We start from the raw sequence: 19,739 nt of genomic DNA, 5'->3' as shown, positions 1-19,739 counted from the left end.
AGGCTTGCACATTAAAATATTATTATTAGGCCTAGGAATTTGCTGGAGGATGACTAAAGCTGGTGGGGGTCACTTCAAAACCATCTCATTTTTTTTTTTTGTTGGGCTTTTCCAACTGCGTTGCCCATTGAGAAAGAGATCGAGGAGGATGAGTGAGTGGTCCCGTCACCGGCACAGAGATGGGAGTTCATCGGGCACCGGGTCGAGATCACCTAAGCGCTGCGGACCCCAGTCGCAATCCTGAAACGTAACTGGACGGTGATCCGACCCCGATCCCATGATCCCGTTCGCCGTTTTTCGAAACGGTATCTCGATCTCTCTTCTTTTTTACTTTTCTACGTGGACGTTGGGGTTTTGCACTAAACCCCCTAACCTCGTTAAAAATTTTTATTGCGCTAAATTCCTCCTCTGAGTTTTTTTTTATTTGAATCGTTTGGTATCCCAAATTGCTCAACGTGCTTGTCAAGTGACATATTAAAGCTGGTGGTGCTTGTTGATGTCGGTGTTGGGCTCTCCGGTGGCCCCTTCGGCGGTCAAGTTAGTAAAGAACTTCTTGTCGATGAAAGGAAATGTGAGTGTTGTAGGTTATAGTGCGAAAATTGCATACATTCATGCGGTAGGCAATGCGCCTATTTATAGTAGATTCTGAAGGGTATTTGAGTAACTCTGGCCGAGCCCAAGTAAGCCGGCTTGTTCAGCTAATACTTTACAGGTGTTGGCATTGGGCGATCCGAGGCATCCTCTCAGTTATTGTGGCAGCAACAAAAGGGATGCGGCGCCAACATGCTCCATTAATGAGTCTTTACGACTCAGGAGGAGATGCAATGATGGCTTTGACTTTGCAGTTTTAATATGATGGTGACTGACTGTCACTGAGGGGTTCGAGAAAGACTATCTTTCATTTCGACTCTTCAGGGATGGGTGGGGGCCCAAGAAGATACACCTTTCTATTTGGCTCCTCTGAATGAGGGCGCTTCTCGACTCGATCCACCAAGAGAAAATGCATAAAGTTGGCCTTCGCAGCAAGATCCGATAAAAAGACGCCTTTCGACTCGGCCTTCATGGGGTCGGGTCGAATTAGCGTATAGTTAATTTGTGACACGTGCCATCTCCTGAAACGAGGATTAACGCTTAGTTATTTGTACGGTATAACAGTGCTAATCCGGAGAATCAAAAGAGATATTTTTCAGACGGTACTCAGTGGAATAAAAAAGTATATTTTCAGAATATAGTGGAATAAAAAATTAGGAGGTTATATGCAATAATTCCAAAGGTTGAAGGTTTCAGAGGTAAAAAAACGAAGGTAGTGGACCACAAGTTGAAGTTCTGAAATTAACCCTTTTATTATATCCGCGCTCGTGAATCATTATTCGTCTAATTATTTTCATTGTCTGTCTTAACTCTTATGCCATGTTTGAGAGCTCACTAATTAATAGAGAAAATTAAGAGAAACTTGGGAGTTTACCGACAGGGGAAAATTAAAAGATGGCAGTGGGATAGGAGAGAGAAGGTAGGGTAAGAGAGGGAACATTATAATGTTTGGAAGTTTAGTAAAAGGAACGAAGCTAATATTAGTCATTCAATTCATATCATGATGAATATTATGATCTTTCACATCTACTAAGCCCCGGTTTGAGGGGGAACCATAAACGGATTTGGATCCTCTCCACTACAAAAAAGTAGTGGAGAGACCACTGCTTTTAATCTCAATCGTTGATTATTTAGTAGACGGTTATGATACAATCTAAATCTAACACTTATCATACCCCCGTGTATTGCACTCATTCCTAATTTGCACTAAAAAAAAATCACAACCATTAACTAGATAATCAATGGCCGTGATTATGTAGTGGTCCCTCCACTATTTTTTTTGTAGTGGAGAGGATCCGAATCCACCATAAACAGCATCGATTGTAGATTAACGAAGGCGACACTATATATATTTTGAAGGTGATCATGATACGTTTCAAAAATTACTAAACTTGCCATGATTAGCATGCGATAACAAAAACGTATGTATGGAACTAGAAATGGTTAAAAAAGGGATCAACAAAAGCTAAAGCAATGTCTGCTAGAAAAAGACGTTGTGGCGCATAGCGCCTCCTTTGCAGCTAGCGCTACTCCACTCTTTTGACCAAAAAGGTTGAGGTTCCCATGACCAATAAAATGAATTACTGGTTAAAACTGAACCAATTTTTTCTTAGTTTTCTATCTGCATGGAGTCTAAAATCGAGGGAGATGAGTATTTATTGAGCTTGCCTTAGCATCACTATTAGTCACACGTTCGGTACATTAACCATACTAGCTAGAATATATTATTATGACTTTCAACTAGGGGTGCTAAACCTTATCCGTATCCGATGAAAAATCCGTAACCGTATCCGTTAGAATACATATATTATTACTCAAATCTATAACCGTTAGGATATGGTTACAGATATGGTTTTGTAGTGAAATATCTGTATCTGTATCTGAAATATCTGAATACATATTAGTCATACTCTTACGATAGTTTTGATTCTTAGATTATGGATTTATGGTTAATTTTGAAGTTCATGATGTCTAATCTTAACTTTTCAGTTATAATGAAGATATCAACGAACTCGATCGATCTTTTGTATCACATAAACTATATTTTTCTCAATACTATCTACTTTTTTCATATCTATTTTGTATCTGTATGCATATCCGCATGTATATCCGTAACCGTATCCGATTTTAGTAGATATGGTTATAAATTTTCCTTACCGAGATATATCTGTATCTGTATCCGTATCCGAGATGGGTAAGTGGGTATGGATATGATAGGCATCTTGTCCGAGCCGTATCCGGACGGAATGCACCCCTACTTTCAACTCTCATCGATCACGATTTCAGAGACATAGACTTTAAGAATATTAAATAGCTAGAAAAGCTAACAAACAAAGCTACACAAAATAAAGTTAGAAAAACATGTTCAAAGAAGGGGGGGGTGGGGGGTGCTAATAAAGTGGAATCTCACTCTATTCACTCGTCAAATTTCGTACATAGACACGTTGGTTATCAAAATTAGCAATTTTAGTCTTTTATATTTAAAAAAGTAAGAAGCAATTGTAGCAACAATATCAGGTGGGATGAAGAAACTCTGACACTCCCACTTAAAAACCTTGAGGAAATTAGCATAGCCAAGTTGTCAAGTTGTCTCCATGCGCTACGCGCGCCCTAGCAACCGCTACTATTTTCTCGTAATATCCTCAAATTTGGCGAAGGCTTTCAGAGATCAGAATAATTCTCTAATTGGATATATCTCAACTCCAAGCATATTATGTACATGTTATAATCGATATATTTTGAAGAAACTTTTTTTATGCAGTGCCTACGTACGTACTACTCCTTAGGATGCATCCAAAGTGTAGTCCAGAATAGAATCTGGGGACCAAAATAATTGATATCGGGACATGATGTGGGAACTTACTTTTTTTTTTTTTTGAGACTTTAGTATTGGCTAGATAAAATGACGTGGGACCTTATATGACTCGTCGTTACCCTCTTAATTAGTAGCTCATTTTACTAGATAAGCTAGCCAACCTAAACGAATCATGTGATAATCGCTTGGTACAAAAAAAAAAAAAAAATCTGTCAACAAAATATCAAATGACAGTAAAACTTGTTAACATTAGCAAAGTCAATAAAAAGTCGTAAACTTTAAGGTTACGAGAGTGTAAATTTTGCATTAGATGTTCTACTAGCTAGCTAATTTTGTCAAGGGTTGTCTCCGTGCACTATATATATATCACCTCCGTAGCTACTTTCTCTCGTACTATGCATGCATTTGGTGGTCATATTCAAGGAATCAGAATATAACTCTGTGGCTGTGGAGCTCAGCGCATCTCGAGCTCATGCACGCATAAGTCCACCTAGCTATTTATGTGGGGCCCTGTTGTCAGAGCTTCAAGCACTCGTTGCATGAGCAACTGATCGAGGACAAAAAAGATCATGAGCTTGACACGTATACACAGAGATTTGAGAAAAATTGATATCTTACAGGAGCAATGGTAAAAGTTCTCTGCTATCCTAAACGACGTGTGACTAAAATAAAGGAAAACAACATATCCTAACTAAAATTATTTAACAGAGATAACCGAACTAATGGATTTTGCTTTGAGATTCATCAGCAGCGTTGATCCATTAGTTGAATCAAATCCGAAACTTTAAAATTAATGCCAGGACATCAATTAGTTGAAGAAAATCTGAAAATGTAGATCCTTTTATAACCTCGGATAAATAAACACCTGATCATGAGTTGCACCTTGCTCATGCCACGGGACTCCGTAGCGAGATTAGAGAATAATCTTGAATTGGTGACGGGGCTTAAAGCAGATATGGAAGATGTGGGTCCCCTCGTCTCTTTAGACGGCCGATCCTCTGTTTGGGATAATAGAGTTGCAAAACCAAGCACGTTAAATGATCGGAGTTAGGTTCTTCAATGATTCCTTCGACGGGTCAAGTCAGTATAGAGCTTGAGTGGGGAACCGAACGAGGTGATTAATAAGTTGTCAATGTGCAGATTGATCTAGCCAGAAAAGGTGTATCTGTGGCCCTAAGGGGTGCCCCGAAGTATGACCCTTCGCTCGGTAGGCAATGAGCCCACGTGTATACCCAGCAGAGAGGGGTAGAAACATAACTCTGGCCGAGTCCAGACAGACAACTACATCAACAGATAACTTACATGTGTTTTGACTGTAGACGCAATGAGTCACCACCGATCTGGTGTGATGGTGATTGAAGAGACGTGGATGGTGATGAGTCATATTACTTGTGCGTGCGTGCAATGATGATAATGGACAGGCGTTGGTGAGGAGTTCAAGGACAAACTGCCTTCCGATCCAGCTCTTCGAGTTGGACAATTGGTATTGCTTTTTTTTGTCGGCCTCACAAGTTGTCAACCCAGCTCGAGTGGGAGCTTGTCTCGACTCGGCCCTACTCGGGAAGGGACGAATGCCCATGTTACCCGAGTCACCTCTAGCTAGGGTGAGTCCATCTAATAGTTAGTGTTGACTCAGGACACATGTCGACTCGAGAGGGATGATCTATACTTAGAATAGTTATTGACATAACACGCTTGAAATACATTTTTTACAACAAAATATGCAAATCCAGTTACATAACGAAATATTGGATTTGGATTTGAAATGTATTTCCTACCATACAAATTTAGATATCCAAATGACGCTTTTGAGAGAGAATTTCTTGCAATATTTACTGTGTATACAATTGCTAACATGTTTTACAACCCGTAGAGTTAACAAATATTTACAAATGGACCCGTTTTACATTTTTCCTGCGTTCGAGACGTTACAGTCACCTTCACAAAACATAAATTGGCGAGATAAATAACTAAAATAAATTAAACAAGTCCAAAGGAGAGGATATTTAGAGTTTCAGATGGATCTCAGTAATATTGGGCCGAGCCCAATTGAAGTCCAAACCCCGCCATCATCATCATCGAAGGACAGGAGACATCAGTTCCTACGTATAAAAACCCCTTTCAAAACCAGGTAAAGTGAAATCTCGCTGTCATCAAATTAGGGTTTTAGCTTACCAAAAACAAAACCCAAACCCTAATCTAGCCCCCAAACTCCGCCATGGCGCAATCTCTCGAGCTCCTGCTGATCCAATTCCAGATGCCCGACAACGACGCGCAGACGATCCCCGCCCTCGTCCACCACATGCGAACGGCGAAGACCTCCAACGTCCGGCAACTCGCCGCCGTCCTCCTCCGCAAGAAGATCACTGGTCACTGGCCGAAGCTCTCGCCGATCGTGAAGGGCTCCATCAAGTCTGCCCTGATCGAGTCTATCACTCTAGAGCACAGGTATTCGGTCGGTGATTCATCAGTTGTTTCTTGGATTAGGAGCATTTAGGATATGGAATTCGCAATCGTAGAGTGCATTGTAATGTCACCAAACGCTGTAAAATATGAGCAAATTGTAGTTTTTATGAATTGATCACTCTCGAAAACTGAGATTCTTGATCGTTGGTTCATCGATAGTTTGTTGAATTGATCGTGATTGTATGAAGCGAAATTGGTCGTGCTGGTGCTTGAATGCTGCTTTCCGTAGCTGGTTTTATCGATAAGTTTTTGAGAAATTGTGTGTAATTAATTATAGAGCAACTAAACATTGCTAAAATGTGAGTAAAGTATAATTTTTTGCATGACATCTTGATTGAAGATGACCGTGAAGTACTAATTATGAAAATGAATAGGAATATTACTGTTACATTAACTAAAATATAAGAGCAATGTTCGACGTTTCTTAGATGATGACAGTATCCAGTGATGCTAGAATGTTTCTCTATCCCATGAGTAAAGTGTAGAATGGTTCTTTAATATTTGATGTTTCTACAGCTCTCCAGTTAGGCGCGCTAGTGCAAATGTTGTGAGCATCATCGCAAAGTATGCGGTCCCTGCTGGGGAGTGGCCTGATCTCTTGCCTTTCCTCTTTCAATGCAGCCAGAGTTCACAAGAAGATCATAGAGAAGTGAGTATATGATATAAATCATTTATTGCCCTCATGCCAAGTATACATATGCATGAATGCTGTACGAGCATGTCTGTTTTGCAGTTTTTGCTTCTGTTTGCTTTCTTTTCCTATTTCCTTTGCATCAACATTTCAAAATGTTTGTGTCATGTATCGATGGTAATTCATGTGATAGTACATCAACTTTAAGTTGACTGAGTTATATGTTGCGGGGGATGTCATCTCAATTATGCACTAGGTTCCTGATATGAAGTTAGGCACCAAAGGTCTTAAATCATTTATTCATTGAACATAATATCTGACAAGTGAGATTATTATGGTCTTTTCTTCGAAGGTGAAAAATATTTCTTTTGTTTGAATAGTTCGATCGAAAATGGGCTTCTAGTGTCACTCTTCATTGGCCCTTTTTATTAGTTTATCTTTGGACATTTCAGCTTCCTTGATCACATATCTAGGAACTCTTTATACTTTGGTTAAAAAAATGTTCTATTTTGTCATCTAATATTGTTTATTAGACCAATTGTACTGATGCCAATTATAAGTGGATGAAAGTTGTGAGGTTAATCTAATTGTCACACACAAGTAACTTCATTACCATAAATTAAAGTGAAAAACTGAAGGTTACCGGCAAACAAATCAGGTATCTAGGAACTGGGAAGTTACAGAGAGGCAAGCAAATCAGCTGCCTACAAAGGTACAATACCCTGAGAAATTTTAGGTGTCAATTTAATTATGATGCTAAGCTTCATAGTTCATACCAGGAGCCAAAACACACTGCATCACCTCCTATAGACCTGATTTGTTTGCCTGAAAAACTTTTAAGTGTCAATCTGATTATGATGCTAACCTTTATAGTTCATGCCAGTAGGTAAAGCAGACTGCATCACCTCCATTCTACAGGAAAAAATGGTTGTCATTTGAATGCTCAATTTTTTTGAATCAAGGGTTGGCCTATTGGCATTATCAATAGTAAGTCACTGGTCACATGCTTTACCACCATTAAATCACGTGTCAACTTTTTTACCAATTATTTGACTTGCCCTTGTGTGTCTCTCTCATGCCTATCTAGTTTTCAATGGCAAATAGTTTTGTTGTTGTTGTTTAGAAGAAAGGAAAAAAGAACTGTTGTTATGTTAAGGCACAGTATCAAACCTTCTCGCGACACACATAAGTTGGACTCTTGTCAAATCACTTCTATACTACCGCATATCTTTCGAATCCATGGCTACAATCTGAATTAGAATGCTAAACAAGGTCCCAGGACATTATCAATGCTGGAATATTATTTCTTTTTTTTTTCTCCTTATGGGTGCGGAATATCAAGGAAACAAAAGAAAAAGAAAAAGAACTGTTGTTATGTTAAGGTACAATATCAAACCTTCGTGCGACATGCATAAGTTGGATTCTTGTCAATCACTTGATAGGTCCGGGAGCGGACACAAATACATATATATAGATATATATTATACATATATATATAGATATGTACATATACATACATATACATATGTACATATACATACATATACATATGTACATATACATATGTACATATACATATATATACATATGTATATATATACATACATAGATATACATATGTATATATATATATATATATATATACATATGTACATATACATACATATACATATGTACATATACATATGTACATATACATATATATACATATGTATATATATACATACATAGATATACATATGTATATATATATATATATATATATACATATGTATATATATATATATATATATATATATATATATATATATATATATGTATATAGCAAATGCCTATCAACTTAAGTGATGTCCACCAAGGTTCCTCCATTGAACTTGGTAGTGAGTTGGCCAAATCCCCACCCTACAATCACGCATTGAAGAGAGAGCCTCACCTACTTTTAAAAATAGGCTCCATCTTCGAGGTGTGATGTAGGGGGTGATTTGGCCAGCTTCACTACCAAGTTCAATGAAAGAACTTGGTACAAATTTCTTCATATTTCTCATATGTATATATATATATTATATATATATATATATATATATATATATATATATATATATATATATATTATTGTATATGTGATGTAGTATAGTAGTATATGTATAGTCTTGTGTGTATATGTGTGTGTGTGTATATTATATTATATTATAATTATAGTATATTATATATATATATATATTATATATATAATATGTGTGTGTGTGTGTGTGTGTGTGTGTGTGTGTGTGTGTGTGTGTATACATATAATATATATATATATATATGTGTGTGTGTGTGTGTGTGTGTGTGTGTGTGTGTGTGTGTGAGATCAAATATTGAATTAAAATACTTATAACATTTGTATGTTTCTTTTACTATCTATGACATTTAAGAATCAAGGTTTAACATTTAGTTTTGATCGCATGGGATATGATATGTATTTTAAATATCTTTAAGGGGTTTTGATTTTCGAGTTTAAAGACCTATTGGTTTTCAGCTTAATAAATTAAAGAAACTAGTTTAGGATTATAAGTAATCAGGAAATCGGATTTTGCTTTGAACGTCAAGTGTCCATGCCGTGTCTGCGGTGAATCCATGTTCGACACGTGCCCAACATGGATGTGGCACCCAAAACAAAGTGTCTGGGTAACCTTGCTTCTATACTACTGCATATCTTTCAGATCCATGGCTAAAAGTAGAATTAGAATGCTAAATAAGATCCCGGGACATTATCAATGCTGGCATATTTTTTCTCCTTATGGGTGCGGAACCTCTTGCTTCAGTTTCCTTCACTACTTATTATTCCTAAAAGATCTATTAGCCCTTCTCTCTGCTTGTGCTGTATTAATGTCTGAGTTTGTAACTGTATACCGCTGAATGCTTATTTTTCAACATTGTTTGCTAGGTGGCTCTAATCCTTTTCAGCTCTCTAACTGAAACAATTGGGTCTACCTTTCAATCCCACTTGGCAGATCTACAACCTATTCTACTAAAATGTTTGCAAGACGAGGCCAGCACCCGTGTCAGAGTTGCTGCTCTGAAGTGTGTAATTTTCTTTTGCAGTGTGATTTAATTCTTATATTTCATTTTATGCATATTATTTTTTGGAATATTTTTTAACCCACTTTTTTCTCCTTTATTAGGGCTGTTGGCTCATTTATAGAGTTCATCAATGATGGTGCTGACATTGTAAGTTTGCAATCTGTAGTGTCATATGATTTGATTTGTTCATATCTTTTTCCTCATTATGTTTTATATAATTTAAATGATACACGTTGAGGCTATTTGGAGGCTAATGGTTACTAATTACTATCCATTGCCATGACTATCTCTTATAAAACAGTTACATAGGATAAGTTGTTCTAAGTGTTCTTTAATTTACCATGTAGAATATTGAATTTGACATGGAAAAATTATAGACCATTGTATGACATCGTACCATATTTTGCTCTGTTGCTGAGAAGTATTGAAGGAAATATACTATTGGGTATTCAATCCATAACTTTAAGGATGACATCATCATCATGCTCCCTATTCTTCAAGATTTGTCATTACCTGCTAAATTCTAAGTGTTGATGTAGAATGATAAGTTCTTTGAAGTCATTTATTTCAAAACAGTATTATGCTTGTCTGATTTTATTTTGATTGGAAAAGGTTTAATTGATGTTGATTGCTTGATCAACGTTTCACCCACAAACTTAAGCCGATAAATTGTGGGTCAATGATGTATATCAAGCAACTCAACAGTACAAAGCTGATGGTTTGTGCGCCCCTAGACCATGTGGTTGACCTCTGATGGAAAGAGGGCTTGCTTGGAAGTTGAGAATGAATTCGGACAATACAAATAGCTTTGATTATGCTGCCTTATTAAATAACCACTTAACAAAAAAATTAAGTTGACAAGTGTGTCCGATAATGTATATCAAGCAACTTGTCCTTTTATCATTATGTTCTGTTTAACACGATATCTAACATTCTTTTGTAGGTAAAGCTGTTTCGAGAATTTATTCCTAGCATTTTGAATGTATCACGACAATGCCTTGCTAATGGTGATGAAGATGTTGCTTCTATCGCTTTTGAGATCTTTGATGAGCTTATTGAATCTCCAGCTCCGCTTCTTGGGGATGCCGTACGATCCATCGTGCAATTTTCTCTTGAAGTGTCTTCTAGTCAGAATTTGGAATTAAATATTCGACATCAGGTTTGAAGAAGTCGAAATCTTGTTCATGGATTTTCTGTCCTTTTTTTGGCGTCATGTTTTTTCTCGCAATTTTGAAATCAATTCACCTGTTTCTGAGCTTGTTTTGTTAATAATTTCAGGCTATTCAGATAGTTTCATGGCTTGCAAAATACAAGGCTTCTTTTCTGAAAAAGCACAAGCTAGTAATACCCATACTGCAAGTTATGTGTCCTTTGCTTACAGAGACAGCACCAGGAGATGACGATTCTGATCTTGCATCTGATCGAGCTGCTGCAGAAGTCATTGATACCATGGCTCTTAATCTACCAAAACATGTATTTCCACCAGTTTTTGAGTTTGCTTCTGCAAACTTTCGTCATGTTAACCCTAAATTTCGAGAGGCTTCTGTTACGGCACTGGGTGTAATATCAGAAGGTTGTTATGAGATGTTGAAAGGTAGGCTGGAGAATGTTCTACACATCACATTGGCAGCACTAACAGATCAGGAACAGATGGTAAGAGGAGCTGCTTCATTTGCATTGGGTCAGTTTGCAGAATATTTGCAACCTGAGATTATATCCCACTACCAAAGCGTACTCCCCTGTATTCTAAATGCCCTTGAAGATGTTTCAGATGAAGTGAAGGTACCATTTCTCGTATTTGTGTAACAACCTTTTTGTGTTGTCAAGTCATTACATTGCTAGGTTCTTGCTATTGCAGGAAAAGTCATACTACGCACTGGCAGCATTTTGTGAGGACATGGGAGAAGAAATCCTTCCTTTTCTTGATCCCCTGATGGGAAGATTATTTGGAGCACTCCAGAGCAGTCCTCGTAATCTGCAAGAAACTTGCATGGTAACGTATTTGTGTCTTTCAGTAAGCTCCTTGTATGGAGTGGTATATTTTCTGTCATTGCTTTCCTAATAATTCCTCTCTGACCAATTGCATTTGGCTGCAGTCTGCAATAGGCTCAGTCGCAGCAGCAGCAGAGCAGTCTTTTATTCCATATGCAGAGAAAGTTCTTGAAATGATGAAAAGTTTTATGATGCTCACGAATGATGAGGATTTGGTCTCACGAGCCAGGGCCACTGAGTTAGTTGGAATAGTTGCAATGGCAGTCGGACGAACAAGGATGGAGCCTATTCTGCCTCCTTTCATTGAAGCTGCAATTTCTGTGAGTTGAGTTGCATATAGTTTGTTGTTTGGTTTTGCAGTATATAAAATTATGTGGCTTAAATCAATATTTCCAGGGTTTTGCATTAGACTTCAGCGAGCTTCGTGAATATACTCATGGATTCTTCAGCAATATTGCTGAAATTTTGGATGATGGTTTTACACAGGTGCTATTGTCTTGTGCCTAGAATTTTTCATCATTCTTCATTCATATAATTTACTTACTGAAAGCATTTTCTATAAAACAGTATCTTTCACATGTTGTTCCTCTGGTGTTTTCTTCCTGCAACCTTGATGATGGATCTGCAATAGACATTGATGATGCTGACAGTATTGATAATGGGTTCGGAGGAGTATCTTCGGATGAAGATACACATGATGAGCCGAGGGTTCGTAATATAAGCGTAAGGACAGGGGTTTTGGATGAAAAGGCTGCCGCAACCCAAGCTATTGGCTTATTTGCCCTTCATACGAAGGGTTCTTATGCACCGTATCCTTTCAACCTGTGGTGTTGATTGTACTCTCTTCTTGACATTCTAACTAAATATTTCTTAATTATTTTAAGCTATTTGGAGGAATCCATGAGGATTTTAGTTCGACATTCTGGATATTTTCATGAAGATGTTCGACTTCAGGCTATCACAGCTTTGAGAAGTGAGTATTATGAATGAAATTTTATACTTTATGGTTAGATATATCCATATTCTGTTGGAGGCGACTGATTTCCTGAAAATTAGCCCATATTTAAATGAAAATTAGTTATGTGAGGCATTAAGTTTGCTTCCTTTAGTGAAGTTTAAAAGTTTCATGTACTAATGTACTATATTGCTTCAACCTCAAAAAAATAAGTACTATAATAATTTTCTTAGCACTTGCTTACTGTGCCATTTTATCCTGAATTTCTCTTACTCAACACTTGCGAACATCTATAACCTATACACCAGTAGAGTGAGTGAAAAACATGGGCAAAGGTTCTTTAGTGTTTTGTCTTGCTGATGATTGTATTGTTTCATTGTTTTACTATATTATGCAAAACTTCCCTTCTAGTCTTTTTCTGCCGCCTCTAATAAATTTTGGATGCTTGCTCCTTGACTGCACAAGCTTAAACTAAAGGATTTGTAAGTAGGCTCTCCTCCTTCAACTAGGTCAGTAAATGGACTTGGGAAGCTTAAGGCTCGATTTGATAAAAGTTCGAGGGTAGTCCAATACCTAAAAGAGCCAAGCTTAACAAAGTTTGAGCTTTTCAAGTAATTGAGCAAGGTTGATCAGATTGATCTCAGTTTGGTCAGGATCAAACCTTGGCTGGTTGAACAATTCTCGCTTTCTGATAGTTGACTGGTTTCAGGCTAAATGCCTCCCCTAGTATTTTGTCAGAGAGGTTGGATGTAGGAGATACTTGCTAAGAGAAGCTGATGAGGTGTTGGGCAAAGAAAAAAAGATTTACACGGTTTCCGTTGATTTGGAGAAGTTGATGGGGGTGATGAAAAGGTGTTGAGTTAATGTTGTGGGTTTTAGAAAAGAAACAATTAGGTAGTTTAGTTGCATGTGTTGTTAGATGGTTCCAGTAACACCTGACCTGAGCAAACATCAAAGGCATGTAATATCACTGTTAGTCTTCTGTCTTTTACCTGTTTCCCTATTCATCTTTTATGATTCCATTCTAATGTAATGTTTTATATGTTTATTTCAGATGTTCTGACAGCAGTACGAGCTATTCCTGCAGTAAGCAATGTGAGTGCATATATCCTATTTTATTATTCTTTATGAAATTTGCGACTGAATCCTTCACATTTAAATAAGTCAGACGGAGCTGTTCTTGGCTGAATTCTGGTGAAAGTAAATTTGTACCCATGATAGAGAATGCTTAAAAAGCTTTTCTTCTTCTTTCTTTTCTTTTTTTTTTCCTCGAGAAATAATACTGTATTCATCATATGGCAAGGGCATTGTTGTTGTGGCGAGAATGCGTATTCACTTTCATTTTCTTTTTTCTAAAGAAAATATCATCCCTTTGTTTATTGAAAGAAGGAAATTAACCCTTTTGGTTTCTCAGACTCACTAATAGGTACTAGTTGGTATGAATTGCAAAACAAAGTTGCCATTGTGATCCACTGAAAACCACATCCTGGAAAATACCATTCGAGTTGTGTTCAGGTTACTGATTTATGACATACTGAGTGACTGTCACCTTGCTGTCTAAGAATGCTATATGACTTCACAGTTACTATGTGCTCTTAAAATTTTTTCATTCATCTGTAACCATTGAAGAATGCTGTGTTAGTCACTAAGTGACCTTGTTGCATTGGCCATGCAGGATGTTTTGGAGAAGCAGAAGGAATTTCTAGGTAGTTAATTCTTACCTTTTGTCCTTTGTTAAAGATATTCCAAAGATGATTTGTAAAACGTCTTTTGACTTTCTCCTATTAAATTTTCTTGCTGTTGTTCCTTCAGTTATCTTATATTTGATTTTTGTATGCAGATACTGCATTGAATATCTATATTAAGACCATGACTGAAGATGATGACAAAGATGTTGTTGCTGCAGCATGCACGAGTGTAGCAGAAATTGTGCAGGAATGTGGTTACATGGCTTTACAGCCTTGTAAGGATTTACTCAACTCCTTGGTGTTTTTATGTTCATTTTAAACTTTTCATTATTTTGGTGCTTATCATAGTTCTGAATGATATGGTATCAATACTAAAATATAGCATACGTAAAATTTAGTGAAGGTCTTAGTTGAAATTACAAAAATATGTAAAACCTTATTTCAGATATCCCTCAACTTGCTGGGGCAACTCTTGCCCTGCTGCGAGAAGATTCAACCTGTCAACAAGTGGACTCCGATTCTGATATGGATGAAGGTGATATTGATCATGATGAAGTGCTCATGGATGCAGTATCAGATATTCTTCCTGCTTTTGCTAAGGCAATGGGTTCTGATTTTGAGCCTATTTTCGCTAGTTTATTTGATCCCCTAATGAGATTTGCGGTGAGCTATTTTGTTATCTGATACAGGTTTTATAGTGGAAGAAAAAAAAAATTGAAGATGCCATGTAATGAAGTAGCAACTTATTCTTTGCTGCTGTTAATTTCCTTACCCGAACCATTGACTGCAGAGAGTCCCACGTCCTCCACAAGACCGGACAATGGTGGTTGCTTGTCTGGCTGAAGTTGCTCAGGGGATGGGTGCTCCTATTTCTGGTTATGTGAATGTAGGAGTTTATTCTGAGAACCAGTAATTATGAATATCTATTCTATCTTTATTGCATGGGCTAATCTCATCTCATGTGTGTATTAATTCATTTTTCAGAAAGTGATGCCTTTGGTACTTAAGGAACTTGCATCATCAGAAGCAACAAATAGGCGAAATGCTGCATTCTGCGCTGGTGAGATCTGCAAAAATGGCGGAACAGCAACCCTTAAGTATCCTTCTCATTGAAGTTTTTGTAATTTGTAGGGTTTGAGTTCGTTACTTGTTCTTAAATTCCATTTGCTTGCTTTACTAGCCTCTTGCACCTGCATTTCATGCAAATCATCATTACTTGTCAATGTCTACTTTCATCACATTCAGATATTATGGAGATATACTCCGTGCCCTTTATCCATTATTTGGTGACTCAGAACCAGATTTTGCTGTAAGAGATAATGCAGCTGGTGCTATTGCTAGGATGATCATGGTGCAACCTCAGGCTATTCCTCTAAATCAGGTCAAAATCTGCATATTTCTTTCCTTTTTCGAAAATAATTACATTGCTTTCTCGAATAATTACGCAGACCAGTTTTTTACTCTTTGTTTTTGGATAGCAATGTGTTGTTCTATTTTCAGGTCTTGCCTGTATTTTTAAAATCTTTGCCACTGAAAGAAGATCGCGAGGAGTCTATGACTGTTTACAATTGCATTTCTAATCTAATATTATCATCAAATCCCCAGGTAACAGTTTGCCTTTGAATTTTCAAAATTTGGGGATTTTAACTGAATGGAGCGTTGGTTTTACACCATCTCATGGCTGATATTTTGAATTTGAAACAGATTCTTGCTCTAGTACCCGACCTGGTCCATGTTTTTGCTCAAGTCGCAGTGTCTTCTGCTGAGAGTGATGAGGTGAAAGCCCAAGTTGGCATGACATTTTCGCACTTGCTATCAACGTATGGGCAGCAGATGCAACCTATACTAACTGCTCTCTCGCCTCCACATGCGAATGCATTAGCTGCATTGGCAAAGGTGGTATAATCGATCAATTGAATCTACAGTTCTCGTTTTGTGCTGTCCTACAAAGGTATGAGTTGAAGAGTTTCATTATTTGCATCATAAATTACTTTGATCCATATGCGTGTCATATGAAAATATGACCAATCCTTAAGCGCTTATTTTCAGGGCCTACCGTTTGATATCTTGATTTATACAGTCCCGAGTGTGCGTCTCAGTTTTGACCATATATGCTTTCCAAGATTTCCACCCCAGTTTTTTCGTTCCCATGGTATGTTTTTTTTTTAATTTGTCTTGTTTGTCTACTTTTGTTGTATGTTTTGAAAATTCTCGGCCTTAGGTTTTCCATTTGTTTTGGTGTTGTATTTATTGTTGCGATGAGAGCAGTTTATGTGTGGTAGTGAGCTGTCATTTTTGTTTGTTTTTCCATTCAATGTACAATAGAAATTCAATCAATAGAGCCTATTTTATCGTGATTTTTCCAGTTTACGAAATATCTAGATTACTGTAGTGTACTGTCTCAACTGTTCGTGGCGAACTCTTAGTTTTGTCATCATTTCTGGTTGAATTTCACCATGAAAACTCATGAACTTGAAAAATACCAATATTTGCTCAACTTATGGGGGATTATTTAGAGGATGATACCCCCCCTCTTTGCCACCCAAACACCAATCATGCATTAGGAACCTATCATAATTGGACTGATAAAAAGTGCAAAAAATAAAAATAAAAGCAAAGGCCTTCGCTATCTCCCAGGTGGATACCGTACTCAAAAGCCAAATCGAACTAGTGCCCGACAAATATCTCGCAAATTGCCAATTGAGATCCCCGTGAGCTATCCCCAAGTGCAACTTGGACTCCTGCCCTCTACAATTATTATCGAAATAGTTCGGTTGATGATCTTGAACAAGGCGAGATGATTAGATCCCTTGCTGGATTTGGCTGTACCCTCGGCCTCGGATACTCTGTTGGATTGCATCTCTGGGGTTGCTACCTTGTTGGCGCTGCTAACTTGGTTGCAAGTGCCATCAGATGAACTTGGCAAATGCTCTTTTACTGTAGGTTGACAGAAACCAACCGCCATCTGTTACTTATAAGGCGCCGCTTGATTGGTTCACCGAAAAAAGGCATGAACCCTATTTTCATCGCTTGTATAATCCATTTCAGAGGTTTTGGGGCTGAAATGATATGTGTGTCGTGTTTTTTTTTTCCCACATAAATGAAAGGAATATGGTTCATGTAGCTGATCCAGATTACTGTCTTGTTATTGCTGGTTGTATATGAATTGATTACCAGTTTAGATAGTTAGGCCACTCGGTTGGTTTTGGTGCTGATGATGTCACTAGGATTTGGTGTGCCTTGGTCAATTTCATTCAATGCCATTCTTTCTATTTTATTTTTTATTATTATAAATGATTGATCTTTTGTGATACATGACATTACCACGTGCAAAATAATTGGCCGATTGTTTAGTTTCTTTAGATATAGAATTGGGAATACGTTCGGGGCAGGGGGCGCAATGCAATTAGTACTGACTTTATTTCTTGCCTATCTATAAATGCAAACTCGTTATGACTAGTTTTAGGGGAATATTTGACTAGGTAGGCGCCTTAGGTTTAACTTAGTTTGAGTATGCGCCTGCGAAATTACGTTATTATGCAATCAATTTACTTGATTCTGAGAAGGGTGTCGAGCTTAGCCGAATACGAAGAGCATCACCATTACTGATTACTAGAATACACCAATGTACTTTACTGTATAATTGTGCCTGTAGCTGAGGTGATTGACCCTTCAAGATATGGTTGCAGAGTAATAAAGAAGTATAAGCAGTATTAGAATATAAAAATATAATATTCAACCCTCAGAGTAACTTTAGAGTTTTTGTATTAGATGGACCTTAATATGGGATCAGAGCAACCCAGGTTCAAGTTTTACTGGCCGTGAATTTAAAGCGGGTTCTCTAAAATTGACATCATGGCATGACGTGAATCTAGGTTTTGTTCCTTCTTGCAGGAGCACGTTATAATATAAAAAAAATAATCCTCAGTCATCACAAGGTCTAGTAACTGGAGGGACTTTATTTGTTTCAAGTTTAGCTCATCATCTCCAAGCTTTAATAGCTTGTAGACCTGTAATGGTGACTAGGTTCGCTGTGTATGATATATATATATATATATATATATATATTTCTTTTTATCTGTAAGGACGGACTTGTCTTCTCTGATATTTTCTTATAATCAACTAAATGAGAAAAATATATTCCTTACAAAATAAACCAATAAAAATACAAGTAACGCATAATTCAAATAAACAGGCCAGAATCAAAATATTTCCAGAATGTTGGTTCTGCCAGGAATCTGGACTCGGGATTGACACATTTGTTCTTGTACGGCCTTATCATTGTCGTTCACTGATTGCATCACAAAACTGAAGTCGAGGAGCAGAAACGCGTGAACTTACCTGCACACCAAACGGAGATAAAAGATTAATAAATATCCACAGATTTTTGATGCCAAAGTTGAAAATTCTGTGCACGGAGACGCAGCAGTTCGGTACTACGCAGAAAAAAAAAAAAAACCCATGTGCCCTTTGCAACTTGCGTCCCACTTGACTTCTTTTTTTTTCTTTCAATTTCGTTTCTTTTTAATTTAATTCAAGTTGAGTTCTCGTCCTCCAATTATTAGTGTCTCCCGTAATTATACGACGGTGACATTTTTACGACTAATGTCCCTCCCCCCTTTGTACCTAACATTGACAAGATCAGGTGACGTAATCTTAATTAGCCTCACAACTCAGAACATCATACCTATCCGTAGTCACTATTATAATAACGTTCATGTCCCCTGGAGATGAAGCTGGTCTTGATTTCATCGACTTCGTCTAGTTACAACGGGCGACTACGACGATGACAGTGAAATGCGAGAAAGTTGTTACGGATTTATATATACAGGAGTTAGCGCACCGAAAACATACGGGATATCAAGGAAAAAGCCGGTAAAAAGTGTAGGTGATCATTTCAAATTTATTTGTTTTTTTATTTTGAAGTAGTCTATAGCTAGTAGAATCTTGGAGTCTAAATATACAAGGGACAGAACGCTCATGCTGTGTCCAATTTTATGCAAAAAATCATCACCGTGCAGCAATAGTGTCTCTCTGCTTCAAATGATGATGCAAAAAAAATCATCTCAAGATATCTTCTTCAACCACCAAACAGAACACCGAATGAGGACATAGGAAACGGTTACTACGCTACTAAAAATAGCCAGGCTCATACCAAGTACATGGTTTATTTTGGGTAAAAAAAAAAAAACTACAACAACAACAACAACGACGACAGTAATAATGACCGCTAGCAGAGGATAAAATTGGGAGTCAAGATTTTAGTGTGGAGGGTCAACAAGGGATGATTCAAGAGGAGGTGGCAATGCAGCAGGTCTCCCAAAAGAAGAGGGGCCTCCTCAGCTGCCCGCACCTCCTCATGTCGAGCAGCAGCTCCTCCGGCCTGTTCCTCCTCCTCCTCCTCCTGCTGCAGGTCAGCATCAGCTTGTTTAGAAGAGGGGCCTCCTCAGCTGCCCGCACCTCCTCATGTCGAGCAGCAGCTCCTCCGGCCTGTTCCTCCTCCTCCTCCTCCTGCTGCAGGTCAGCATCAGCTTGTTT

The 19,739-nt window shown here is 37.7% G+C and overlaps 1 protein-coding gene across 2 annotated transcripts in view; it reads left to right on the top strand.

The window, feature by feature from the left end:
• The window catches only part of LOC109848507 (probable importin subunit beta-4), a 20,297-nt gene extending 3,731 nt beyond the window's left edge, over positions 1–16,566 (top strand). The window contains exons 3-23 of one of the 2 annotated variants that reach the window (XM_020418025.1): positions 5,680–5,854; positions 6,389–6,521; positions 9,430–9,566; positions 9,668–9,713; positions 10,510–10,725; positions 10,845–11,348; positions 11,425–11,559; positions 11,663–11,878; positions 11,955–12,044; positions 12,126–12,367; positions 12,443–12,531; positions 13,568–13,608; positions 14,189–14,219; positions 14,354–14,476; positions 14,647–14,864; positions 14,992–15,087; positions 15,186–15,298; positions 15,447–15,582; positions 15,702–15,806; positions 15,906–16,152; positions 16,251–16,566. In XM_020418025.1, the coding sequence (XP_020273614.1) occupies positions 5,709–5,854; positions 6,389–6,521; positions 9,430–9,566; positions 9,668–9,713; positions 10,510–10,725; positions 10,845–11,348; positions 11,425–11,559; positions 11,663–11,878; positions 11,955–12,044; positions 12,126–12,367; positions 12,443–12,531; positions 13,568–13,608; positions 14,189–14,219; positions 14,354–14,476; positions 14,647–14,864; positions 14,992–15,087; positions 15,186–15,298; positions 15,447–15,582; positions 15,702–15,806; positions 15,906–16,106 (3,018 nt within the window). In that variant the 5' untranslated portion in view covers positions 5,680–5,708 and the 3' untranslated portion in view covers positions 16,107–16,152; positions 16,251–16,566. Of the gene's footprint in view, positions 1–5,531; positions 5,855–6,388; positions 6,522–9,429; positions 9,567–9,667; positions 9,714–10,509; positions 10,726–10,844; positions 11,349–11,424; positions 11,560–11,662; positions 11,879–11,954; positions 12,045–12,125; positions 12,368–12,442; positions 12,532–13,567; positions 13,609–14,188; positions 14,220–14,353; positions 14,477–14,646; positions 14,865–14,991; positions 15,088–15,185; positions 15,299–15,446; positions 15,583–15,701; positions 15,807–15,905; positions 16,153–16,250 lie in introns of those variants that run through there. The other variant, XM_020418024.1, reaches the window with a different exon arrangement.

This window comes from Asparagus officinalis, chromosome 7 (assembly GCF_001876935.1).
Source record: "Asparagus officinalis chromosome 7, Aspof.V1, whole genome shotgun sequence".
In the NCBI taxonomy this organism is placed as follows: Eukaryota; Viridiplantae; Streptophyta; class Magnoliopsida; order Asparagales; family Asparagaceae; genus Asparagus; species Asparagus officinalis.
The sequence above is the reverse complement of the archived record's forward strand: the minus strand, read 5'-3'. Positions and strand labels throughout refer to the sequence as shown.